Genomic DNA, 22,670 nt, shown 5'->3' with positions numbered 1-22,670 from the left:
ATGGACTATAAGGTGGATAGAAAGATGGCTAGATCATCGGGCTGAACAGGTAGTGATCAATGGCTCCATGTCTAGTTGGCAGCAGGTATCAAGCGGAGTGCCCCAGGGGTCGGTCCTGGGCTGGTTTTGCTCAATATCTTCATTAATGATCTGGAGGATGGCATGGACTGCACCCTCAGCAAGTTTGCAGATGACACTAAAACTGGGAGGAGTGGTAGATACGCTGGAAGGTAGGGATAGGATACAGAGGGACCTAGACAAATTAGAGGATTGGGCAAAAAGAAATCTGATGAGGTTCAACAAGGACAAGTGCAGAGTCCTGCACTTAGGACGGAAGAATCCCGCACTTAGGACGGAAGATCCCATGCACTGCTACAGACTAGGGACCGAGTGGCTAGGCAGCAGTTCTGCAGAAAAGGACCTAGAAGTTATAGTGGACGAGAAGCTGGATATGAGTCAGTGTGCCCTTGTTGCCAGGAAGGCTAACGGCATTTTGGGCTGTATAAGTAGGGGCATTGCCAGCAGATTGTGGGATGTGATCATTCCTCTCTATTCGACATTGGTGAGGCCTCATCTGGAGTACTGTGTCCAGTTTTGGGCCCCACACTACAAGAAGGATGTGGAAAAATTGGAAAAAAAGAGTCCAGTGGAAGGCAACAAAAATGATTAGGGGGCTAGAACATACGACTTATGAGGAGAGGCTGAGGGAACTGGGATTGTTTAGTCTGCAGAAGAGAAGAATGAGGGGGGATTTGATAGCTGCTTTCAGTTACCTGAAAGGGGGTTCCAAAGAGGATGGATCTAGACTGTTCTCAGTGGTACCTGAGGACAGAACAAGGAGTAATGGTCTCAAGTTGCAGTTGGGGAGGTTTAGGTTGGATATTAGGAAAAACTTTTTCACTAGGAGGGTGGTGAAGCACTGGAATGGGTTACCTAGGGTGGTGGTGGAATCCCCTTCTTTAGAAGTTTTTAAGGTCCGGCTTGACAAAGCCCTGGCTGGGATGATTTAGTTGGGGATTGGTCCTGCTTTGAGTAGAGGGTTGGACCAGATGACCTCCTGAGGTCCCTTCCAACCCTGATATTCTATGATTCTATGTGCTGAAAGGCCACTTGGAGGCTGACAGCCGGTCAAGACAGATAGTCCCTTTCTTATCCAGCAGCAACGCCTACCTGTATCCCTATTAATGTATGTTTTGAGTACACAACAGGGTGCTTAATGGAGCTGGCATTTGCTAGGACAGGAAAACGTCATAAACCAATTTCTTTCTGCTTTAAAATGAAATTTTAATGATAAATACGGTGAAAGAACCTGAGTGACCGAGGTTATTTCTATTTTATATTCCCTTCCAATCAATCCTCACTTTCAAAAGCATAATCTATAATTTTGCCCATCGCTATTGTAGATCACACACTGATGAATCACTTCCTCCTGTTTTACAATATCTTTTATTTCTACATCTATATATCTCTGTAAATAAAGGAGAAAGGAAGGTGACCACTCAAGAAAGAAAACAAGACTGGTTAGGAAGTTAGATTCCTAAAGACAGCTTGTGACTCTAATTTTTCCAGTTTGAGATGATTTGTTAGATATGTTGTGCCTCACTTTATAAAGTGACTATTTCTCCCAGAATGCCAAGATCAGAAAAGAGGCCTTTTAACTTGTCTATGACTTCTGGTTGTATTCTCTGATGCTTCTAGTTCTACATGCAGGGCCAGTGAAACAGGCAGAACTGCAGGATCTCAATGCTTGGATGAGATGGTGTTTAGAAGAGGGATTTAGGTTTATTAGGAAGCGAGGAATCTTTTGGGAAAGGAGGAGCTATACAGGAAGCATGGGCTTGGCCTAAACCAAAATGGAACCAGAGTACAACCCTTTAATTGTACATGCCAGCAAAGGGGTTTTTAAACTAAGGGCTGGAGAAAAGTGGACAGGTACGGAGGAAGCACATGGTTTGGACAGATCCCTGGAGGATTTATTAAAGGGAATACTGTATATCCTAGTGAAAAGGAGAGGATAGAAGTTGATAAAGTGCAGTAGGAAGTGAGGCAACAATCAAACAAAAATGAGTTCCCTTCAATTAAGTTGACAACTAAATATTGACAATTTTTATAAGTGCTTGTATACAAATGCAAGAAGTCTAAATACTAAGATGGATGAACTGAAGTGCCTGGTATTAAAATGAAGATATTGCTACAATAGGCATCTGTGACAGAGCAGGGAGCAGGGCAGATTTGACCTGGGAATGTTGCAGGGGGGTTGCAGTGGGGATGTGGGACTTCCCTTGAAGGAAGCTACCTGAGCTGTAACCTAAGCCAGGAACGGGGGTGGGGAGAATTAACACCTTCTGCCCGGGAGACTGGACAAAGGAGAGGAGCAGCGGAAGGGGCTTGGAGTTTAGTTTCGGTTGGGGCTGGGTGGTGCAACGCAGGGAACCCCAAGCTGGGGTCTAAGCTCCCTAAACCTCCCAGAGGGACCTAATTGAGGGGGTCTGGTCGTACCTACACGCTCTGCTTAAAACGGTGTTCCTGTCCTTAAATAAACCTTCTGCTTTACTGGCTGGTTAAAAGTCGCAGTAAATCTCGAAAAGAGGGGTGCAGGGCCCTAACTCCCCCACACTCCGCAACAGCATCACAGAAACTTGGTGGAATGAGGATAAACAATGGGACATGGTAATACCATGGTACAAAATATATAGGATTGCGAGTAGGTCGCACTGATGGGGGAGTGGCACTATTTTTGAAAGAAAGCATAGAGTTAAATATAATAAAAATCTTAAATAAATCTAAACAGTACCAAAGAATCTCTATGGATAGAAATTCCATGCTTGAATAACAAGAGCATTGCAGTAGGAATATACTACCAACCACCTTACCAGCATGGTGATGGTGAAATGCCTAGGAAGTGTAGAGAGACTACAAAAACATAAAACCCAATAATGAGGGTTTTAACTCCCCATATTGACTGGGAACATGTCACCTCAGGACAAGATACAGAGAAAATTTCTAGACACCATTAATAACTGCTTTTTGGAGCAGCTAGTTGTGAAACACACACGGGTACAGGCTATTCTTGATTTAGTCGTAGTCCAAGAGGTGACTATAGCTTAAGTGCTTGCTAATAGCATCCATAATGTAATTAAATATAACATCCTTGTAGAGGGGAAATACCAAAGAAACCCACCACAGTAGCATTTTACTTTAAAGGGGGAACTACACAAAAACAAGGAGGCAAGTTAAAGTGGAAATGAAAAGGAACAGTCACAAGAGTAAAATGGCTGCAAGATGTATGAAAACTATTTAAAAACACCACAATAGAGTCTCAGACTAACTGTATACTCCCAATTTAATAAATAAAATACATAGATAAAAAAGCAAGAGGGCCAAAAAATGCCACCAGGGCTAAACAGAGCAAAGAGATGGTTAGAGACAAAAAGACACCCTTGAAAAATTAGAAGTCAAATCCTACTGAGGAAAAATAAAAAGGAGCATAAACATTGGCAAGTCAAATATAATTAGGAAGGCCAAAAAAGAATTTGAAGAGCAACTAGTAAGATAACAAAAATGTTGCTGTTAGTTTGTAAGTACATCAGAAGCAGGAAGTCTGTCTAACATGCAGTGGGGCCACTGGACAATTGAGGTGCTAAAGGAGCACTCAAGGAAGACAAGGCTGTTGCAGAGAAGTTTAAATGAATTCTTTGCATTGGTCTTCATTGCAAAGGGTGTGAGGGAGACTCATACCTGGGCCATTCTTTTTAGGTGACAAATCTGAGGAACTATCTCAGATTGATGTGTCACAGGAGGTTTTGGAGCAAATTGATAAATCAAACCGTAATAAATCACCAGGACCAGCTGGCATTCACCCAACAGTTCTGAAGGAACTCATATAAAGTTGCAACTAACCGGGGTATGTAACCTGTCACTTAAATCAGCCTCTGTACCACATGCCTGGCAGATAGTGATTCTGATTTAAAAAAAAAAAAAAATACTCCAGAGGTGATCCTGGCAATTACAGGCCAGTAAGCCTAACTGCTGTACCAGTCAAATTAGTTCAAACTGTAGTAAAGAATAGAATCAGTCACACACAGGTGAACACGTTATGTTGGGGAAGAGTCAACACAGCTTTTGCAAAGGGAAATCATGTCTCACCAATCTATTCGAATTTTTAGGGTGTCAACAAACAAGTAGATGAGGGTGATCCATTGGATATAGTGTATTTGGACTTTAAGAAAGTCTTTGATGAGGTCCGTTACCAAAGGCTCTTAAGCAGAGTAGGCAGCCATGGGATAAGAGGGAAGGTCCTCTCATGGATCATTAACAGGTTAAAAGATAGGAAACAAAGGTTAGGAATAAACGGTCAGTTTGCACAATTGAAAGGTAAATAGTGGGGTTCTCCAAGGATCTGTACTGGGATCAGTGCTGTTCAACATACTCAAATGGTGTAGAAAAAAGGGTAAACAATAAGGTGGCAAAGTTTGCAGACCACACAAAATTACTCAAGATAGTTAAATCTTAAACAGCCTGCAATGAGTTACAAGGGGATCTCATAAAACTGGGTGACTGGGCAAGAAAATCGCAGATGAAATTCAATGTTGATAATTGCAAAGTAAGGCACACTAGAAAACAATCCCAGCAGTGCATAAAAAATGGAGTCTAAATTAGTTATTACCAGTCGTGGAAAGATCCTGGAATCATCATGGATAGGTCTCTGAAAACATCTGCTCGATGTGCAGCACACAAAAGAAAAATCTAACAATGTTAGGAAACATTAGGAAATGGATAAATCTGTGGTATGCCCACACCTTGAATACTGCATGCAGTTCTGGTCACGCCATCTCAAAAAGGGTATATTAGAATTCGAAAGAGTACAGAAAAGGGCAACAAAAATGATTAGGCATATGACAGAGCATCCATATGAAGAGAGATTAAAAAGACTGGGACTGTTCAGCTTGGAAAAGAGACAACTGAGGAGCAGATATGATAGGGGTCTATAAAATCATGAATGATGTGGGGAAAGGATAAATAACACTTCCTTATTCACTTTCACATAACACATGAACCAGGGGTCACCCAATTAAATTAATAGGCAGCAGATTTAAAGCAAACATAAGGAAGTAGCTTTTCACATAACACACACAGTCAACCTGTGGAACTCATTGCCAAGGGATATTGTAAAGGCTAAAAGTATAACTGGATTCAGAAACGAACTAGATAAGTTCATGAAGGATAGGTCTATCAATTAGTCAAGATGGTCATGGATAGAACCCCATGCTCTGGGTGTCCCTAAACCTCTGACTGGTAGAAGCAATGGATGACCGGGGATGAATCACTTGATAAATTGCCCTCTTCTGTTCTCACCGTCTGAAGCATCAGTCAAGGGCCACTGTCAGAAGACAGGATACTGGGCTAGATGGACTGTTATTCTGATCCAGTATTGCTATTCTTATGTTCTTATGACCAATTGAGTTGTGGTCTAGTGAGGAGCAGAATTTCTATAAATCTAGAAAGAATAAAAAAGTCAATGATTGTGAGAGATGTGCCCCTTCTCTTTGCAGTGGTCTAGTTCACAATTCCCAAGGTGGACAGATGAAGCTGTGTAAATTAGACTCTTTGGGTTGTCTCTTTCTGGTAATTCTGCAAGAGTAACATGATTCTACCATGCATTTTAGGTCCTGCTGTCTCTTGGGACCACTCATTAACATCCGGGCTCACTCCTGGCAGTTTATGGGCTCTGGTGTTACTCATGTATCCTTCCAACATGTAACCCAATTGTACTTGCAGGGCCACAATAGGTTTGCTATAGGTGATCAGACTTTTCACCTTTGAAGAGTTCCTCTCTCATGAGATGGAAGTCACAGGCTGGATGTGGGACCACTGAGAGGTCACTGGGCAAGTAATAGGATACACCATTGTAAATTGTATTAGCATCAATGGTGATTTTAATCAGCTCTAATTTCTCTCATGAGACTGGCAGGCAAGTTCAAATGACCTCTACACTTCCTCCAGGCCTTCGGAAAAGCAGACCTACTCCTGGGTTACATTCTCTGTTGGGATGAAATGCTCAGAGTTTTGAAGAATGATGTCACCATTAATCTCATTTTTTTGCTCAGCAAAAGCAAATAAGTTATAAACGTTCCCATCTTTGCAGGCACCTCTTCTATGCAATGGAGTACATTGTGTTGAACTTCATTGCAGCTCGGAAACTGGCCATGCTCCTTTAACACAGACTGTTCCATGGCCCACCTAACTGACAGGATTGGGGTGGGCTGCATTGGCCTTTTCCCTTTACTCTTAATGATGCTTCTTTAAAATGAATTGGCCTCTGACACAACGTGACAGACACAGAGAGTCACTTTCACCTGACCCAGGAGCTTTATTAGAATATGGAAGCCAGATTATCTCTAAAGCTGCTCTGTCTTTCTCTGCTTCGCTGTAAAGCTTCTGTCCAGAACCTTCACAGCCTCCTCACTTCCTGCCAGACAATTCTGCTTCAGATTTAAAGAAAGTCTCGCAACCGAGCTATGATCTTGCAGGCACAGGCCACCCTAAAAGGTGAGAGGAAAGGAACAGGCCATGACCCCATCTCCTTTTGTATCAGCCCGAGGAAAAAGGTTGGTTTGCACTGGGGAGTATACAGCACCCCTGGAGGGGCATAACAGTAGGTGCTTTCCTCCTGCACACTGGGGTGTTCAGATAGGCAGAATTCCCCACTCCCTGGACTCCCCAGGGGCAGTGAGGCTCTGCAATGGACCTTACTGTGTGGGCTGTGTATGGATTCCACAGTCCACTCCTCACTGACGAGCTGCCAGAGCAGCCAACCTTCTAATCAAAACCTGACTTGAAAATCTGCATATTTCAGCTGTGACACAGACCAGTTGTAGTCAGATTAACAAGACAAGACACTGACTTTTCCATCAAGCACCATTAAGTGACATTTGCAAGCGCTTGCTCACTGACTGCACCTCTCAGCTACAAAGTGAAGCAACTCTTGATTTAGGTCAACCACATCCTGTTTCCTGGAATGTCAGGGGGACCAAAAAAAATAAAAGAGCGTAGTTCACTTCTGTTTATACCAAATATGCCTAGTTCTCTATTTTAAAAATGCCCTTGCTTTTCTGCAGTGACAGATCTAGTTTCTGTCCATAGTCCTAACTGAATGTATCTGAGTAGGAAGCAAGATTTGCCTATTGTACATCCTGCATAAAACACATGTGCTCACGACCATCCGTCTGTTTGTGGAATTTTTGGTAGAATATACTCAGGCCTTTGGAAGATCAGTGACAGGAATTTATTGTTGTGTTATGAATGCTTGTCATGGAATAAAGCAGATATAATATTTCATCAGCTAGAGTATCACCAGAAATAAGCATGTATGGTATTGAGAAATGGTTACTACACACAACACATTGCAACACAGGATAGCATGTGTTGTTCAAGCAATGAACAACTTCCACAACTCAGCCCTGCCCATGCATCTTGATCCCAATCTGCAGTGCCCCCCCACACACACACCCCTCCCTCTGCCATGCACATTACAAATCATATGCACCACTAACTGATACACAAGACTTGAGCTCCAAAGTAGAGGCCAATTACTAACTTGATCCAAGTGTAGTGCAGACAGGTACTATGTGCAAGCTTCTCACACATAGCGCTCCAATGCACATTAGCACTGACCCACAATGCACCTGCTATTTCAGTTCAGTGCCTATTCTCAAAAGAGTTCTTGCTAATTTACCTATCTGATCTTGGGCCTGTTCCCTAGCCCATTGGAGCTGGTGGAAAGACTCCTATTTACATGAGTGGACTCTGGATCTGGCTTCTTATTTCCAAGGGGCTCGGTCACCCAAGCAGCCTTGGCAAATGTCCGGTTTTCCCACAATTTTATCTCCTCCCACCCGTGGCCTCCCATTATCACCCCACTGTCGGCCCACCATGGTTTTCTACTTACCTCACCATTCTCATTTATTTTAGCTCGTTCTCTGTATATTGGACCTAATCCAAAGCCCACTGCAATGCACAGGGCTCCCAGTGACTTCAGTGGACATTGGATCAGGCCCATTGGGATTTCTTAGCAAAACTAACAGATTTATTTGGGCATAAGCTTTTGTGAGTAAAAACCTCACTTCTTCAGATGCATAGAGTGAAAGTTACAGATGCAAGCATTATATACTGACACATGGATAGGGTTACCATATTTCAGCGAGCAAAAAAGAGGACGGGAGAAGCCCCGCCCTAGCCCCGCCCCTGCCCCTCCCACTTCCCGCCCCCCCTGACCTCCCAACCCTCCCCCCGTTCCTTGTCCCCTGACTACCCCCTCCTGGGACCCCTGCCCCTAACTGCCCCCCAGGACTATCTAAGCCTCCCTGCCTCTTGTCCCCTGACTGCCCCAACCTTTATCCACACCCCCACCCCCAGACAGACCCCTGGGACTCCCACGCCCCATCCAACCACTCCCCACCCCCTGACAGCCCCCCCAGAACTCCCAACCCATCTAAACCCCTCTGCTCCCTGTCCCGACTGCTCCGATCCCTCTCCCCACTCCTGCCCCCTGACAGCTCCCCCCCAGAACTCCCAACCCATCTAAACCCCTCTGCTCCCTGTCCCCTGACTGCTCCGATCCCTCTCCGCACTCCTGCCCCCTGACAGCCCCCCCCAGAACTCCCAACCCATCTAAACCCCTCTGCTCCCTGTCCCTTGACTGCTCCGATCCCTCTCCCCACTCCTGCCCCCTGACAGCTCCCCCCCAGAACTCCCAGCCCCCTACCCCCCCGCTCCTTGTCCCCTGACTGCTCCCTCCTGGGACCCCTGCTCCTAACTTCCCTCCAGAACCCCACCCCCTACCTAAGACTCCCTGTTCCTTGTCCCCTAACTGCCCCCTCCTAAGACCCCCCCCCAACTGCCCACCAGGACCCTACCTGTACCCTGACTGCCCAAAACTTTCTCCACTCCCCCCAAAAAGCCCCCCCCCCGTTTCTTGACTGCCCCCTCCAGAACCTCCCTGCCCCTTCTCCTGCCCCCCTTACCCTGCTGCTCAGAACAGGGTGTTGGGCTCTGTGCGAGCCGGACACGTGGCTAAGCTCCCCAGCACAACAAAACCCGGTCCCTGGCCCTGCACAACAAAACCCGGTCCCTGGCCCGGACCGGGTTGCAGGGGAGAGCTGCCCTTGTATCAGCACAAAGTGCTCTCGCTCCCGTTTTGCTACGCTGCATGGCAGTAACCGCTCCCAGTTGCAAAAGGGGAGGGCTGCACTTTGTGCTGAGACACTTGCTCAGAATGCAGGGTGGAGCTCCTCTCCAGCTGCTCCGGAGTCCAGCCCGGGACTTTCCTGCAGCCCTCCCAGCCGCTCCGGGGGAGGGGGGAAATCCCGGACATTGTGAGTGCTTTACAAATTCCCCCCGGACGCTATTTTTAGCACAAAAAGGAGGACATGTCTGGGTAAATCCGGACGAATGGTAACCCTACACATGGAGAGCAGGGAGTTGGAGAACAGGGAGTAACTGCGAAGTAACTCCCTGCTCTCCATGTGTCAGTATATAATGCCTGCATCTGTAACTTTCACTCTATGCATCCGAAGAAGTGAGGTTTTTACTCATGAAAGCTTATGCCCAAATAAATCTGTTAGTCTTTAAGGTGCCACCAGACTCCTTGTTGTTTTTGTAGATACAGACTAACACGGCTACCCCCCGATACTTAGCAAAACTGTTTCTCTTTCCTACTTACCTCCAGGTCTCAACCATCAAGTGAGAGGGTCTGAAAACAAGAAGCGGTACAGTGAGATTTTCCGGAGTCTGGATGCCTTAGAAATCTCGCTTGGAAATGCGTATGTACACAAATAGGATGGGACTGGTTCCATGGGGCCTTAACCATCCATATCTGCTTTTTCCCTTTCCTTCTTTTACAGTGTTTACACATTCACTCTATATGTTCTTTGTGACTCATTACCTCCATTGCTTTATTAATACCCTTTTCATGTTTAGAAAAATTATCAGAGTCCCCTCCCTGCTTCTTTTTCTCTAGGTTAGAGATTCTGCCTATAATTTGGATTTACTTTACTAACTACTATCTTCCAGGCTTCCTAGGCTATCAATCACCTTCCTTTCTTCTGAACTTTGCAGCGTCTTACTAGAGGATGTTTTCAGGGAGCTCTGGATTTACACCAGTAAGAGCAGACTCTGGCCTATTGTTGTTATTGTCATTTAATATGTATCTCATAGTAGCACCTAGAGGCCAACCTGATTCAGGGTCCCATTGTGCTAGGTGCTGTCCAGAGCGAACGACAGTCTCTGCTCTGAAGCTCTTGTCTTTCAGCCTTAATCAACACACATTCTGAGCCTGATTGTGGAATCCTCACCTGTGATGGTGACCACTTGAAGTGAATGGGGCTACTTGCGTGCCTCAGTGCTCACTAGTGTAAATTCTACACTTGGCCCTATATTAGATAATCAAACACTGAAGGAAATGTCTGACTTCTCTCAAGTGTTTTATGTTTGCCCGCTAAAGTGTACTATCTCAAATAAAACTATTTAATTTGTAAAAGAAAGAAATCCATATGAAATAAAGGGAGGCCCATTGCAAAAGCAGATAAGGTGGCAGAGAAGGGTTTATTGAGAATCTCTATTGCTTTGTAGCATATTAAATGGCGGGAATTATAACAGTAGTTTAGTTAAAATTCAAACAGATAAAAACAGCTCATTCTGCTGGGCATGTTTGTACTGTTGCTCTAGTTAACGCTGGGATAGGCACAGACACCCACTGATGGCTTCAGCTGGGTGTGCAATAGCTATAGTTGCACTAAAAACCCTCCTTTATGTATGCTCCATAAGCTTGGTCTCAGTTACATCCATGAAACCCAATGAAGTAATGGAGCTTAAATGGGTTTAACAGAGCAGAATTTGGGCATCTATCTTTCTAATGACTACCTTCAGCTGAGACATGGATCCCCCAACTCCGCTAAAAGCTACAATTATAATTTCTGGTTAGATTCTTAAATAATATAAATTATTTGGGCTAAGCCAGGTCAAAAACCAGCTGGTTATAGATTGACCTCTCTCCTAGTCATATTCTGCATCTTAGACCCCAGAAGAGATGGGCTCAGCAATAAATTAAGTGCCATGGTTCTAGTCCTGCATTTTGCAGCTTCCAAGATAGCTTTAAGTCTTTATTATTTAATCAGTTTATTTACTTTACAGGACAGTTGACATGTTCATTGATGACACAGACAGCACAGACCCGACCCCAGAGAGCGAGATGCTCCCGGTAAGTGAAGAGAAAGAACCCTTTTCAATAGAGATATTTATTATTAAGTAACATTTATTCTAGCAAGGGAAATGAAGTTGTTTTGGTTAGGATTCTTACCAAAGGCGAGAAAGAGAGATGCTAGGTGCACAGATACACTGATGATGGTGTTAGAACAGTGGTGAGAAACCTGCAGCCCATCAGAGTAATCCGCTGGCAGGCCGCGAGATAGTTTGTTTACATCGACTGTCTGCAGGAACGGCCCCCCGCAGCTCCCAGTGGCCAGGAACAGCGAACTGCAGTCACTGGGAGCTGCAGATGGCCGTGCCTGCAGATGGTCGATGTAAACAAACTGTCTCGCGGGCCACCAGAAGATTACCCTGACGGGCTGCAGGTTACCCAGCTCTGTGTTAGAAGAACCTGTATATAATAAAAAATGAGAAGCGTGGCTAATTTTATTTTGGGGACTAAAGAACAGATAATACTTCACAGAATTTTCAGATGCATGCAGTTTGGATTCACTCTTGCTGATTAAGGAAAAGTAATTTCCTCCGTGCCAGGAATCACTGAGTAAAGTTCTAGGACCTGTGCTACGCAAAAGGTCCGATAAGTTGGCAATGCTGTCAACCCAAAGCGTTCAAAAATCATGAGCCAGGCAGCAAAAAATCATGAGATTTGCTTAAAAGCTCAAAAGAATTGCTTTAGTCAACGCAAATTATTGTCTCAGTGGCATTTAATGACATATAGAAGCTCAGACTAGATGATCTAATGTTCCCTTCTAGCCTTAATTTCTACAAATCTATGAAAAACCATGAGATTTTTGAAAATAGACTTGGGGTTCTTTTTATTTGCCTTCAGGTTTTTGAGCCTTTGGGCTGTACTCATGTTATGTTTTTAGGCTTTTCTCCAGAGCCAACAGGGTTAGAAGCGAAATTGTCCCTGTCATGGATCATGCACACCTCATCCCCTTTTGGGATGGGGCACAGGTTGTTATAGGCCCATGGTCAAGTCTGCATGACCCCTCTGGGTCTTGGAGTAATGTGGCCTAACAACCAAAGTCACTCTACCTGCTCTCGCAATCAAGGCTGTGCAGCCTAGCAGCCCAAGTCAGTAGAGCAGCCCTCACAATCAGTAGGGCTGGTGAGGCAGGCCACCACTCCAGGGTGGGCAGCGGCCAGGATAGGGGGACCCGGGCCCTCCCTCTCCACTGGGTCCCAACCCAGGGCCCTGTCGGTGGCAGGGTTGCCTGCCACCAGCTCAGTGGGGATCCAGCAGAAACACGCTGAGCTAGTCTCCGGGTCTCCAACCACCTCCCTGCAAAGGCTCCCTGGGTTACTTCCTACCTGCTTCTCTGCAGCTTGGGGTCTCAGGGTTCCCCCGGTCTCTCCTCCCTCTGTGGCATCTGGAGCCTGGGGGTCACTGCCATCTGGCTGGCCTCAGTGTCATGAAGTATCGGCGGTTCTTCAGCAGGAGTCTGCAGCACACCTCCTTCCTCTCCAGCGGTCAGCCCCAAATGAATTGGGTTGCTCCCTTTTATACCTAGCCTCCAACCAGAGCATGCCCAGCAGGGGCGAGGCCTCCTCAGCCTAAAGAGAGCAATTAACCCCTGCAGTCCTAGTGCGGGGTATGCACACCCTGTCACAATCCCCCACATTCCTGTAAGTTGTGGAATTTTATATTATGCCACTAGCCCTCTGTCAACTCTTTGGCCACCTTCTTCACTACATAAAACTTCCCAGGAAAGAAGACTCTAAGAGCAGCTCTTGGTAAATTCCTCTAAACATCTGGATAATATTTTTCCTCTTTGTTTCATAGGTGGATGAAAGTTTCTACAAGAGCAAAAGCAATTTGGAGGGGCAGGTGCAGACAAACATCACAGGTAACTTAAGAGAAGCAAAGTAAAATATATAGATGACTCAAGAATAGTTGCTCCATTTTCTGTCATTGGCTCTTGTACCCCACCTATGAAAAAGAATGTACAATTCAGATGTCCCCTGGTTGCAATTAGCTTATATTGTCATGGCAGATTCCAGCAGAGATGAGTATAGTCACATATGTCTATTTGGGGCTCTAAAGCTCAGTATTCACATTGCTCCCTATAACCCCATGAGATGGGGTGCTCTACTCGCCACCAGGAGGGCATCTCTTCTTGGCCACTCTGGGGATTAGCTCTGCAAGGCCAACGCCCCTTTCTACACTTGCACGTCATCTCTCCATCCTCTCTGTCTGGTCTGCAGCCTCTCTCTTGCTCCAGGAGTTGCCTCTTCATGACTCAGCCCTCCAGCCAGTCCCTTTCAGGCTTGTGTATCAAAGTTCCTTCTCACCAGCAGTCTCAGGCAGTCTTCCCTTTCACCACCCCTGGTGCCACTCCCTCAGTGGCTGGTAGGGAACCAGGCCCACCCTCTTCTCTGAGTTCTAGCTCAGGGACCCTCTAATCAGCAGCTAAAGTCTATTCCCTCATAGACCCTGCCACCTTTCCCTGAACCGTCTCCTACCTTCCCTCTCTCTGAGTTTGCCAGCCTCCCAACTGCCTACTCCCAGGGAATAACTGTGGACTACTTGTCTTTATAGACCCACCCTGCTCCTTCCTCCTCACATGGGCTGCCTCACGTAGTCAGGGGATTACTTAGCCACCTGATTCCCCTCAGCTGAGGCCTGTTGGGTTAATTAGCCCCATTCTCAATCTATATTAACCCTTTCCAGGCAAGTGTGGGGTGAACACCCTCATACCACCTCTGAGCCCCTTGCTGACACCGGTTTTCACTTGTTATCCCGCTAACACCCGACCTTCAGACACTGACTCTGACTTTCGAGCACTGAGCCATTAATTCACTATATTACTATAGCTGCCTGACAATTTTTAGTACAATAAATATTTGCCCAATAATTAAAATCAGTTACTGTATTTGAAATGCTGTTGTTGCTCACTTTTCATAGACTCATCAGTTCTGTATTCATCACTGGCATCATAAAGTCCCATATAAAGCCACGTCTCCCCTCATGAGAATCTTACATTGAAGAGAAGCCATTTTCTAATCTGTGTGACGACAATTTTGGCTTGAAGTTTTTCAGAATTGCTGATTTCAGTGCTGCGAGTCTGTCTCAGCATCCTCAAGGAGCATAACTGCAGTTCGCCACTCCCAGCATCATCACACAATGGGCTCTGGCTTCTGATTTACAAAAAATAAACTTAATAAAACATTTTATTGGGGACCAAATGCATCTAAATTGCCTAAAACTCATATGGCTGTGCTGGGGAGTTGGTGTGAGATTGGAGATTGCTGTGAAATAGGCTAGTATAGCCTTGTTGTTCCATGAAAGATCTCTTCTATGAGCTGTTATTTGAAGATGGCACAAGCCAAGATATCAGAGAGATTCACCATGGGGGAGCCTCTTCCTGTCCTCTGAAGCCCTTCTGAATCTGGATTTATTTTTGCAGTTGAAGAGGCTGATGAGATGCTGATAAAATGCGAAGGTGGTGTTGATGAAGCCCTTGAATATGCCAAAACGTGGTGTAAATATGTCAAAGAACTGCTGAGCTGGATTGATAAACGTCTGAATTATGGTGAGTCCCGTTAATGGAAACCATAATCTCTCCTCTGCTTCCATTTATGATACCAAATTATCTCATTGCATAAGGGTGAAGTAGGGCCAGCTTTAAGACCTTGTACTCTCATAGCTTGGTGTTTCTCTGCGGGGAGGGAGAAGGGGGTTACTGCAGGCAGTAGTGGATTCAAATAAGCTAACAAGGAACAGGTGAAAGGTTGCTCTTCTAACTTGGGTCTGAACCAGATATTAAAATGCAGAATCATTTCTTAGCAGAAAAGGCCAGGCTACAAGTTCTTCTAGTCCTAGAACCTCCTCTAGGATGATGCCAAATCACATACTGGCTGAGCAATATTTTTGTTCTTGGGAGACATCCCTCTGCCCTGAAGATCTAGAGACTAACCTGTTCTTCCCTTTCACAGAAATAGAGTTTGCCAAAAGCATTGTGAAGATAGCCGAATCAGGCCGATATACCATTAAACAACAGGTATAATTTCTTTGGGATTTTCCTTCTTGGATTGCTTTCACTATACAAGAGGGTTTGTTGTGCCACTGTGTATACACCACTCATGGAGTCAAATCAGATCTGTTTTGAATCATGCTGAGGCCTATAGGACACAATTTCCCATTTGTTAAAAGCACAATGCTGCAAATAAGTTCAGTAATTTGCTGTGTACAAGTCTAAGCAAGGGCATTAAGGTTTTTCTAAAGGCCGACATAACATAAGAACATGGGAATTCCCAGATTGGATCAGACCCATTATCCATCTAGCCCAGTATCCTGTCTCTGCCAGTGGCCAATACCAGGAGCTTCAGGAGAAGGTGCAAGAAACTGCACAGTAGGCAGCTGTGGGTAATCTGCTTCCTATGAAAGTTCATCCTAACTCCTAATAGTTAGAGATTGGTTTAAATCCTGAAGCAGGAGGTTTTATATTCCTTCCAAAAGCTCTATCTAGCATTAACTGTCATAGTTAATAAAGCCCTCAGAGCTGGGACAATTCCCTTTTTCTTCCATATGGTTATAAAGGGAACAACGATTGTTCTATGCAGTAGACAAAGGGATGCATTTTTAATATGTCAAAGGAGTGGAACATAGAATAAAAACTCCCTTTGATGCTGCTTTGTGATGTGCAGTGTGTGTTTGTTATGGCTGTAATCAACATGGACAACCATTTCATTGCATAATAAGCAAAAGCTCTTTTAACCTAGAGAAGTTGTTGTGACTAAGTGGTATTTCCGATGCACACTCTCTGCCTCTCCAGGTCTACATGCCACTCCACCAGCTTTACGCCATGATCCTGGAACATGACATCAAGATTGGGAGTTTAGCCATTGAGACTGCAGGGGCTTTGCAGTTGAGAGAATACTGCCAGGTACTGTATTTCCTGCTTAGGTCAGACAGTTTAATCTCACTGGTTAGCCAAAGGCAGCAGCCAGGGTAGCTCAAGGGCCCATTAATCTTTTGGGAGCTTGTAACAGGGCATGACTCACCCCTGCAGCGCCTCCTGCTGGTCGTCCAGGGAATTAGCTCTCGCTTGCCACTGGCCCGAGTCCCTCCTGGACCCCAGTGCCCCTTTCAGGCCGGGATGCTGCCCCCTGGCAGTACCCTCACAGATCTGGGTCTCCCCTGCCCCCCCTCTATCCCCACCTCGCCTCAGTCTACAGCCACTGCCAGTCATCAACTAGCCCCCGTTCACTGGGGCAGACTGCAGTGTAAATGCCACTCATCATAGGCAAGGGGGGTTTGGACCTGCTGCCTCTGCCTACCCTTGGGCTCCCCTCGGCAACCCCAGTACCTTTCTTTGGCCTTTAACAAGGCCTGCAGCCTGGGGGGTTTCTAGGCCGGAGCTCCCCAGCTCCTCTAGCCTTCCCCCAGCCCTGCTCCAGTCTTGGTACCCTGCTTAGCTCCTAGCAGCCAGGCCTATCCCTCTCCACATCTAGAGAGAGAGCATTTGCTCCTGGCCCACTGCCCTCTTATAAGGGTCAGCTGGGCCCTGATTGGGGCATGGCCACATCTGTGGCTGGTTCCCCAATCAGCCGAGGCTTGCTGCTTTTCCTAGCAGCAGCCCTCTCGTTCGAGGAGCAGTGGGCACTGTCCGGGGTTCTCTGCTCGGTGTCCCCGTCAGGTCCCCTTCGTTTGACCCTTTGACCTCACTCTCATCCCTGTTATCTCATTAGTTGTCCCCTGGAATCATTTGGTTTCCAGGTCCTGTGGATCCCCCCTTAGGCTGGGGGAGGTCCTTTAGCAGTGGGCGGGCTTTGCTCTCTCAGAGATGATTTCAAGCCCTTCCTGGCAGTAGCGGGTGGCCACCCTGCTACAGAGCTAGATGCTCTCTCTGATTTGACTGAGAGAAAAGGGAAGGAAGTCCACACCCAGCTTCTGGGGAAAGGAAGTTACTTCCCAATAGAGCAGCATTCTGGGAGCTTTGGTTTCTGATGTCATAGCCTCAGCTGCCAGAGCTGGTGCTGTCCTCAAACCATGTCTCTCTCCACCTTCCCATGACCAGCATCCATATGGTACCTCAGCTGTCTCGGGTCAACAGTGACGGTGAGAGAGCCAGAAAGACCCCAGCTTGCCTCTCAGGGGCCAGGTGGAATCTGCTGTCCCTTCTTACTAGAGAACTGCACACATGTGATCTGGAGCTGCTGGGAGGCAACACACACAGGGCCTTTACACAGTCCCTTTCCAGAGCAGAACCTCGCCGTGATCCATCCTGCCCATTCTTCCATGCATGTGAAGAGTGTTTCTGCTCTGCTGAACTGGGAGGACCTGTGCAGGGGGATCACATACTATAGCATGGAGCTCCACTCTGCAGGGGTTCCTGGCATATCTGTGTGTAACAGCTCATTGGGAGCTAAATGGGCTGGGAGCATCTGTACCTACTCCATCGTTCCTCTCAATGGTGTGCGTGTGCGAGGGAGGGAGAGAGAGACACACACAGTCTGGAACCTAGTCTAGCTTTAGGCTGCAGCTCAGGGTATGTCTGCGCTGCAGTTAAACACCCACAGCCGACCTGTGCCCACTGACTTGGGCTATGGGGCTGTTTAGTTGCGGTGTAGATGTCCAGGCTCAGGCTGGAGCCCCAGCCGGAACGCGTACACCACAATTAAACAGCCCCATATCCCAAGCCCCTGAAGCTCAAGTCAGGTGGCATGGGCCAGCCATGGGTGTCTAATTCCAGTGTAGACATACCCTGAGTGACTTGGAAGGAGTTTTTCTGCCTCCCCGCTGGTTTGCCCAGTTACTCAGGCCGAGGCAGGGCAGGTGCTGCAGACTTTCCCCTCTTGCAATCTTGATGACATGAAGTGACTTGGTTTAATGTAACTCTTTACTGGTGTGGGTATGAAAAGAGGCTGCAGGAGTAGAGGGGTAGGGTTAGCATCCTGACACTGATCCTTAAACAGCTCCAGCCCCAGCCTTTGTAAGACAAAGTGAGGGATCACATTTGGGGCTCAGAAATGTTAATGCCAGAAGAGACCATTGTGACCATTTCATGTGACTTCCTGTCTAACATAGGGCTCTCAGTGGTGTCTGCATCAAGCCCAATAGCTTCTGGCTGAACTAGAGTATAGCTAAGCTGTTTTCACCTGCACCTTTATTCCCTTGCAGCCTCTCACAGCCAAGAGGAATGAAATTGAGAAGTGGCGGAAAGAATTCAAAGATCAATGGCTAAAGGAACAGAAAAGAATGGTAAGAGACCAAGAGATGGAAAATGGTGAGAGAGCCAGGCCATCTTGACAGCTACAGGCCCAGAACACTGAGAACATGGGGCCTCTCAGAACACGGAGAGAGAAGTGCTAACAGCAGCCTTACTGGGAACCCTTTACCCTGGCCTACACTGCTTTGCGAGGTGGGAGGGTCCCAGAGCTTGGGCTGCAGCCTGACCCCTCACATCTACACTGCAATTCAACATCCCCGTAGGCTAAGCCCCATGACCCTTAGTCAGCTGGCATGGGCCAGCATGGGTGTCTCATTGCAGTAGAGAGATACCCATCCATCTCAATGGGGCACATGCTCTAAAGCCTAATGACTATCATCGTTCATATGTAAATAATTAGTTGGAGGTGTGCAATAAAGATGGTGATGAGTCAGGGCAATGTGGTCAGGAGGAGTGAGAACAGCGGTGGGAGCCAGGAGATGCTGAATTCTAGTCCTACTCCTTGGTATTGTAAGTGACGCTTGCATAGAGTCCTCTCCACAGTCTGACGCTGACTAGCACTGGCCTTAGAGTAAGTGACACTCGGCACCCACAAAACAGATGCTTTTATGGCTAGCAGACTTGTGGTCCCAGTCTCCTTCCAGTCTGACGATGTGCCCTAAATGCCCTCCTTCTTGGATTCCAGAATGATTCACTGTCATCCTTGCGCAAGTCCCGCCTTCACTACATACAGCGCTGCGAGGAGTTGGAGAAAGCCAAGCTGCTGAGTGCCAAGGCAGAAGATGAGTACCAGAGCATAGCAGCAACCCACCCTGGCAGCGCCAACAAGCAGCTGGAGAAACGGCGCCGCTCTCGTGAGGAGGCACAAGTGAAGGTGATGGGGTTGTATCACTTCTCTCTTATACAGATAACTGAAAACAGACTCAATGAACTAGAAGCCACTTGTAATATTGGACACTAAGTAAAATATTATGAGGCTACTAGGTTTATCCTTTGCTGCTGGGATGTGGGATTGAGCAGGGCTAGGTCTTGAGTTTTCAGGCTTTAATCATTTTGGATATCCTCTGCTCTTTCCCATTTTTGGCACCCACAAAGGCACCTGTGCCCAGAAGAGTTTGGGACCCTGACGTAGCTTGTTCCTCATGTAAAGAGGAATATTCAGTGCTCAGTGGCTTTGCCATGCTGGGCTAGATACCCCTGTAGGCTGAACACCTAGCATTACAACTGAATGTGCTGCAGAGCAACGCAGAATGCTCCAGTGTCACAGACGGGTTTTGAATTCACTAGCCTTATGGAGAGTTTGCAGCCTGTTAGATGACCAAAATTTTTTGAATGCAAAGTTTTGTTTTGTTTAAAAATGGCCTTTTTTCCAAAACAATTTTTTTCATGAAAAATTGTTGATATTACTGAAATTTTTAATGTTTCACAAAAATATTTGTCCCATCTTTGATTTTTTTAAATTATCGACAAAAGTATTGAAAATCAGCACTAAGACTTCATATAAATGCTTAACAAACAAGCCGATAGCCCCATTCAGCTCATCTCCCATTGTGTTCTGTGTTATCACGTGTCACCCCACTCATGGCTGCACTGTGATCACCTGCCCGCAATTTCCAAGGTTCTCCGCCTGGCATTGCTGCTTCTTCATTCTTTATTTTGCTGCACCCAGGTTCAGGAAACAGAAGCTTCTTACAAGATGTGCATCAGTGATGCCAACTCTCGTCGGCAGGAGCTGGAAAAGGTGCGGGAGAGAATTGTCTCCCATATCCGGAAACTCATTTACCAAGGAGATGAGGTGCTGACACGGGTGAGTATGACACTGCTGTGCCACTTGCTCCAGTCTCAGGGACGTCATCATTCAGGATAGAGCCACCTGATCTTTCTCTACTATACAGATAATTAATGTGATGGTTCTCAAGCAATCGGAACCCAGATCACACCCTGAGCATCGCTTTAGTGCTGACTTTGCAAGGATCAGTGGTCCCATACATAGCTATGGTGACCACAAACCTCCTACTGTATCAGGGGAGTCTGTGGGACAAGGCTGAATCTGGTGACAGATGATGTGGAGACAAAAACAGAGGCTAGAGAGCAGGCTCAGAGCCAGTGAGCAAAGCTCATCCTGTATATGATTCAGCATAGAGGAGGTGAAGTCCTCTCTTGGCTTGCCCAGAGGAGCCAACACGAGCTTTACCAATGACCGTGACTGAAGTACAGTTCCTATAGCAGCTGGATATGGGGTAGGGGTCTGTGTTTTCACTGGCTAATGGGCTTATATGCAGATTTATTTAAATTAAGTGCAGTTCTTTGAGTAATTTCATTAATAAGGTGAAACTAAAATGCTAGGCAGCTATATCAATAAGCAGGAAAGTGTGGCGCCTGGGCAAGAGCCTTGTTTACAAACTGACCTGGGAGCCTGGGGGACACACCTGAGATTCAAGGGAAAGAGAGGGTCACCTAGGCCTAGGGGTGTTTCATGCTTTTTGGGATTTCCATAAGGTCACCTTGAGGATGTTCAAGTTGCAGCAGACTCAGGCAGAGAAGATTCCAGTGGGGTACGAGAACATGACTGAGTACTGCAAGCCCTACAGAATGGGTGAGAAATATCTGGAATTCATTCAGAAGCTGCAGAAGAAAGAGATCCCCATGGAGGTGTTTGAATTTGAAGCATTTATTCCTGCAGGGCAGAGGTAAAGAAATGTAGAACCAGAGCTGGTGGCTCTAGGGCTTGAAATGTATAATAAGCTGAATAAAAAGACTCATTTAAAACATTTTACGCTATAAAATCACTTGTGATGCAGCAGGGTTATTAATGCTGAGAAGACATGGAATGGGCTAGTTGATAACTTTGAGAAGTACCACAAGCCAAAGTCCAAAAGGGTCTGTTCTCTCCTTGAGGACTCTGCATAGCTTCCATTAATATTAGCAGAGAACAGACTCCCAGAGATCATTTGGTTTCCTTGTGATGATCAGTAAGTGTTAGGGCCTGACCAAGGATAACTTGGTACAGCTGTCTGCCCCAAGTCAGGAGTTGTTTCTCCCACTTGTTTAATGTATTGATCTTCATTATCTCATATGTATGATGTTTGATTTCCAAACTACCCGTATTTATATATTTCCTGTAGACCGAAAATATGAGGGAAATTATATTAAACTTAGTTATATTGAAATTAATGGTCAGCAGGTTTATAACAAACCTAAGGAAGTACTTCACACAATGCACAATCAACCTGCAGAGCTCATTGCTGGGGATAGTGTGGAAGCCAAAAATATAACTATGTTCAAAACAGAATTAGATAAGTTCAGGGAGGACAGGTCCATCTATGGCTATTAGCCAAGATTGTCAGGGATGCAATCCCATGCTCTGGTGTCCCTAAATCTCTGACTGCCAGAAGCTGGGACTGGACAACAGGGGACAGATCACTCAGTAATTGCCTTGTTCTCTTCGTTCCCTCACAAGCATCTGCCACCGGCCACTATCAGAAGATAGGATACTGGGCTAGATGGACCATTGCTCTGACCCAGTGTGGCCATTCTTATGTTCTTAGTATTGACTGTCAATCTGGTGTGCACTTGCCCTAGGCTTCTTTGAAAAGTCCAGCCTACAACTAACTGTAAACTCCCTGAGGCGAGGACCTGGTCATCTTATATGTCTCTAAAGCACCATGTACATCTATGGGGCAATAATATTTGAACTAATGAAAGACAATTTTAAAAACAAAACACAAATGCCCCCTTCTTGTGTATTTCATTTGAAGCATTGTTGTAGTCATGGTGGTCCCAGACCTGAATAAGTCTGTGTTGCTCAAAAGCTTGTCTCTTTCACAAAACGAAGTTGGTTGAATAAAAAATATTTCCTCATCTACCTTGTTTCTCTGTGCCTTGCATAATGACAGGTTTCAGAGTAGCAACCGTGTTAGTCTGTATCCGCAAAAAGTCTGTATCCTGTATCCGAAGAAGTGGGCTGTAGTCCACGAAAGCTTATGCTCTAATAAATTTGTTAGTCTCTAAGGTGCCACAAGTACTCCTGTTCTTCTTGTTTCTCTGTGTATTTCATTCTCAGGTCTCCTCCTAGTGGCAGAAAAAGGAATGCAGTGCAATACTCCTGCATCTCATCCTCTGCAGCTGATCTGAGCACCTACGCCGAAGATGCATCAGGAAAGCAGTTTTCCACAAACAGTGAACAAAGTAGGTTTAATTTAACAAGGAAAAGTTAACTCTCTGGTATGT

At 46.0% G+C, this 22,670-nt stretch overlaps 1 protein-coding gene across 3 annotated transcripts in view; it reads left to right on the top strand.

Moving 5' to 3' along the window:
• Positions 1 to 22,670, top strand: part of GMIP (GEM interacting protein) — a 65,096-nt gene that overhangs the window by 30,492 nt on the left and 11,934 nt on the right. For all 3 annotated transcript variants that reach the window (XM_054013271.1, XM_054013270.1, XM_054013272.1), the window contains 11 exons: positions 9,728 to 9,821; positions 11,191 to 11,257; positions 13,052 to 13,115; positions 14,676 to 14,801; positions 15,205 to 15,269; positions 16,044 to 16,154; positions 18,392 to 18,472; positions 19,126 to 19,314; positions 20,110 to 20,247; positions 20,940 to 21,130; positions 22,504 to 22,628. In XM_054013271.1, the coding sequence (XP_053869246.1) occupies positions 9,728 to 9,821; positions 11,191 to 11,257; positions 13,052 to 13,115; positions 14,676 to 14,801; positions 15,205 to 15,269; positions 16,044 to 16,154; positions 18,392 to 18,472; positions 19,126 to 19,314; positions 20,110 to 20,247; positions 20,940 to 21,130; positions 22,504 to 22,628 (1,251 nt within the window). The remainder of the gene's footprint in view (positions 1 to 9,727; positions 9,822 to 11,190; positions 11,258 to 13,051; positions 13,116 to 14,675; positions 14,802 to 15,204; positions 15,270 to 16,043; positions 16,155 to 18,391; positions 18,473 to 19,125; positions 19,315 to 20,109; positions 20,248 to 20,939; positions 21,131 to 22,503; positions 22,629 to 22,670) is intronic.

This window comes from Malaclemys terrapin, chromosome 23, assembly GCF_027887155.1.
Source record: "Malaclemys terrapin pileata isolate rMalTer1 chromosome 23, rMalTer1.hap1, whole genome shotgun sequence".
NCBI classification, from domain to species: domain Eukaryota; kingdom Metazoa; phylum Chordata; order Testudines; family Emydidae; genus Malaclemys; species Malaclemys terrapin.
The sequence above is the reverse complement of the archived record's forward strand: the minus strand, read 5'-3'. Positions and strand labels throughout refer to the sequence as shown.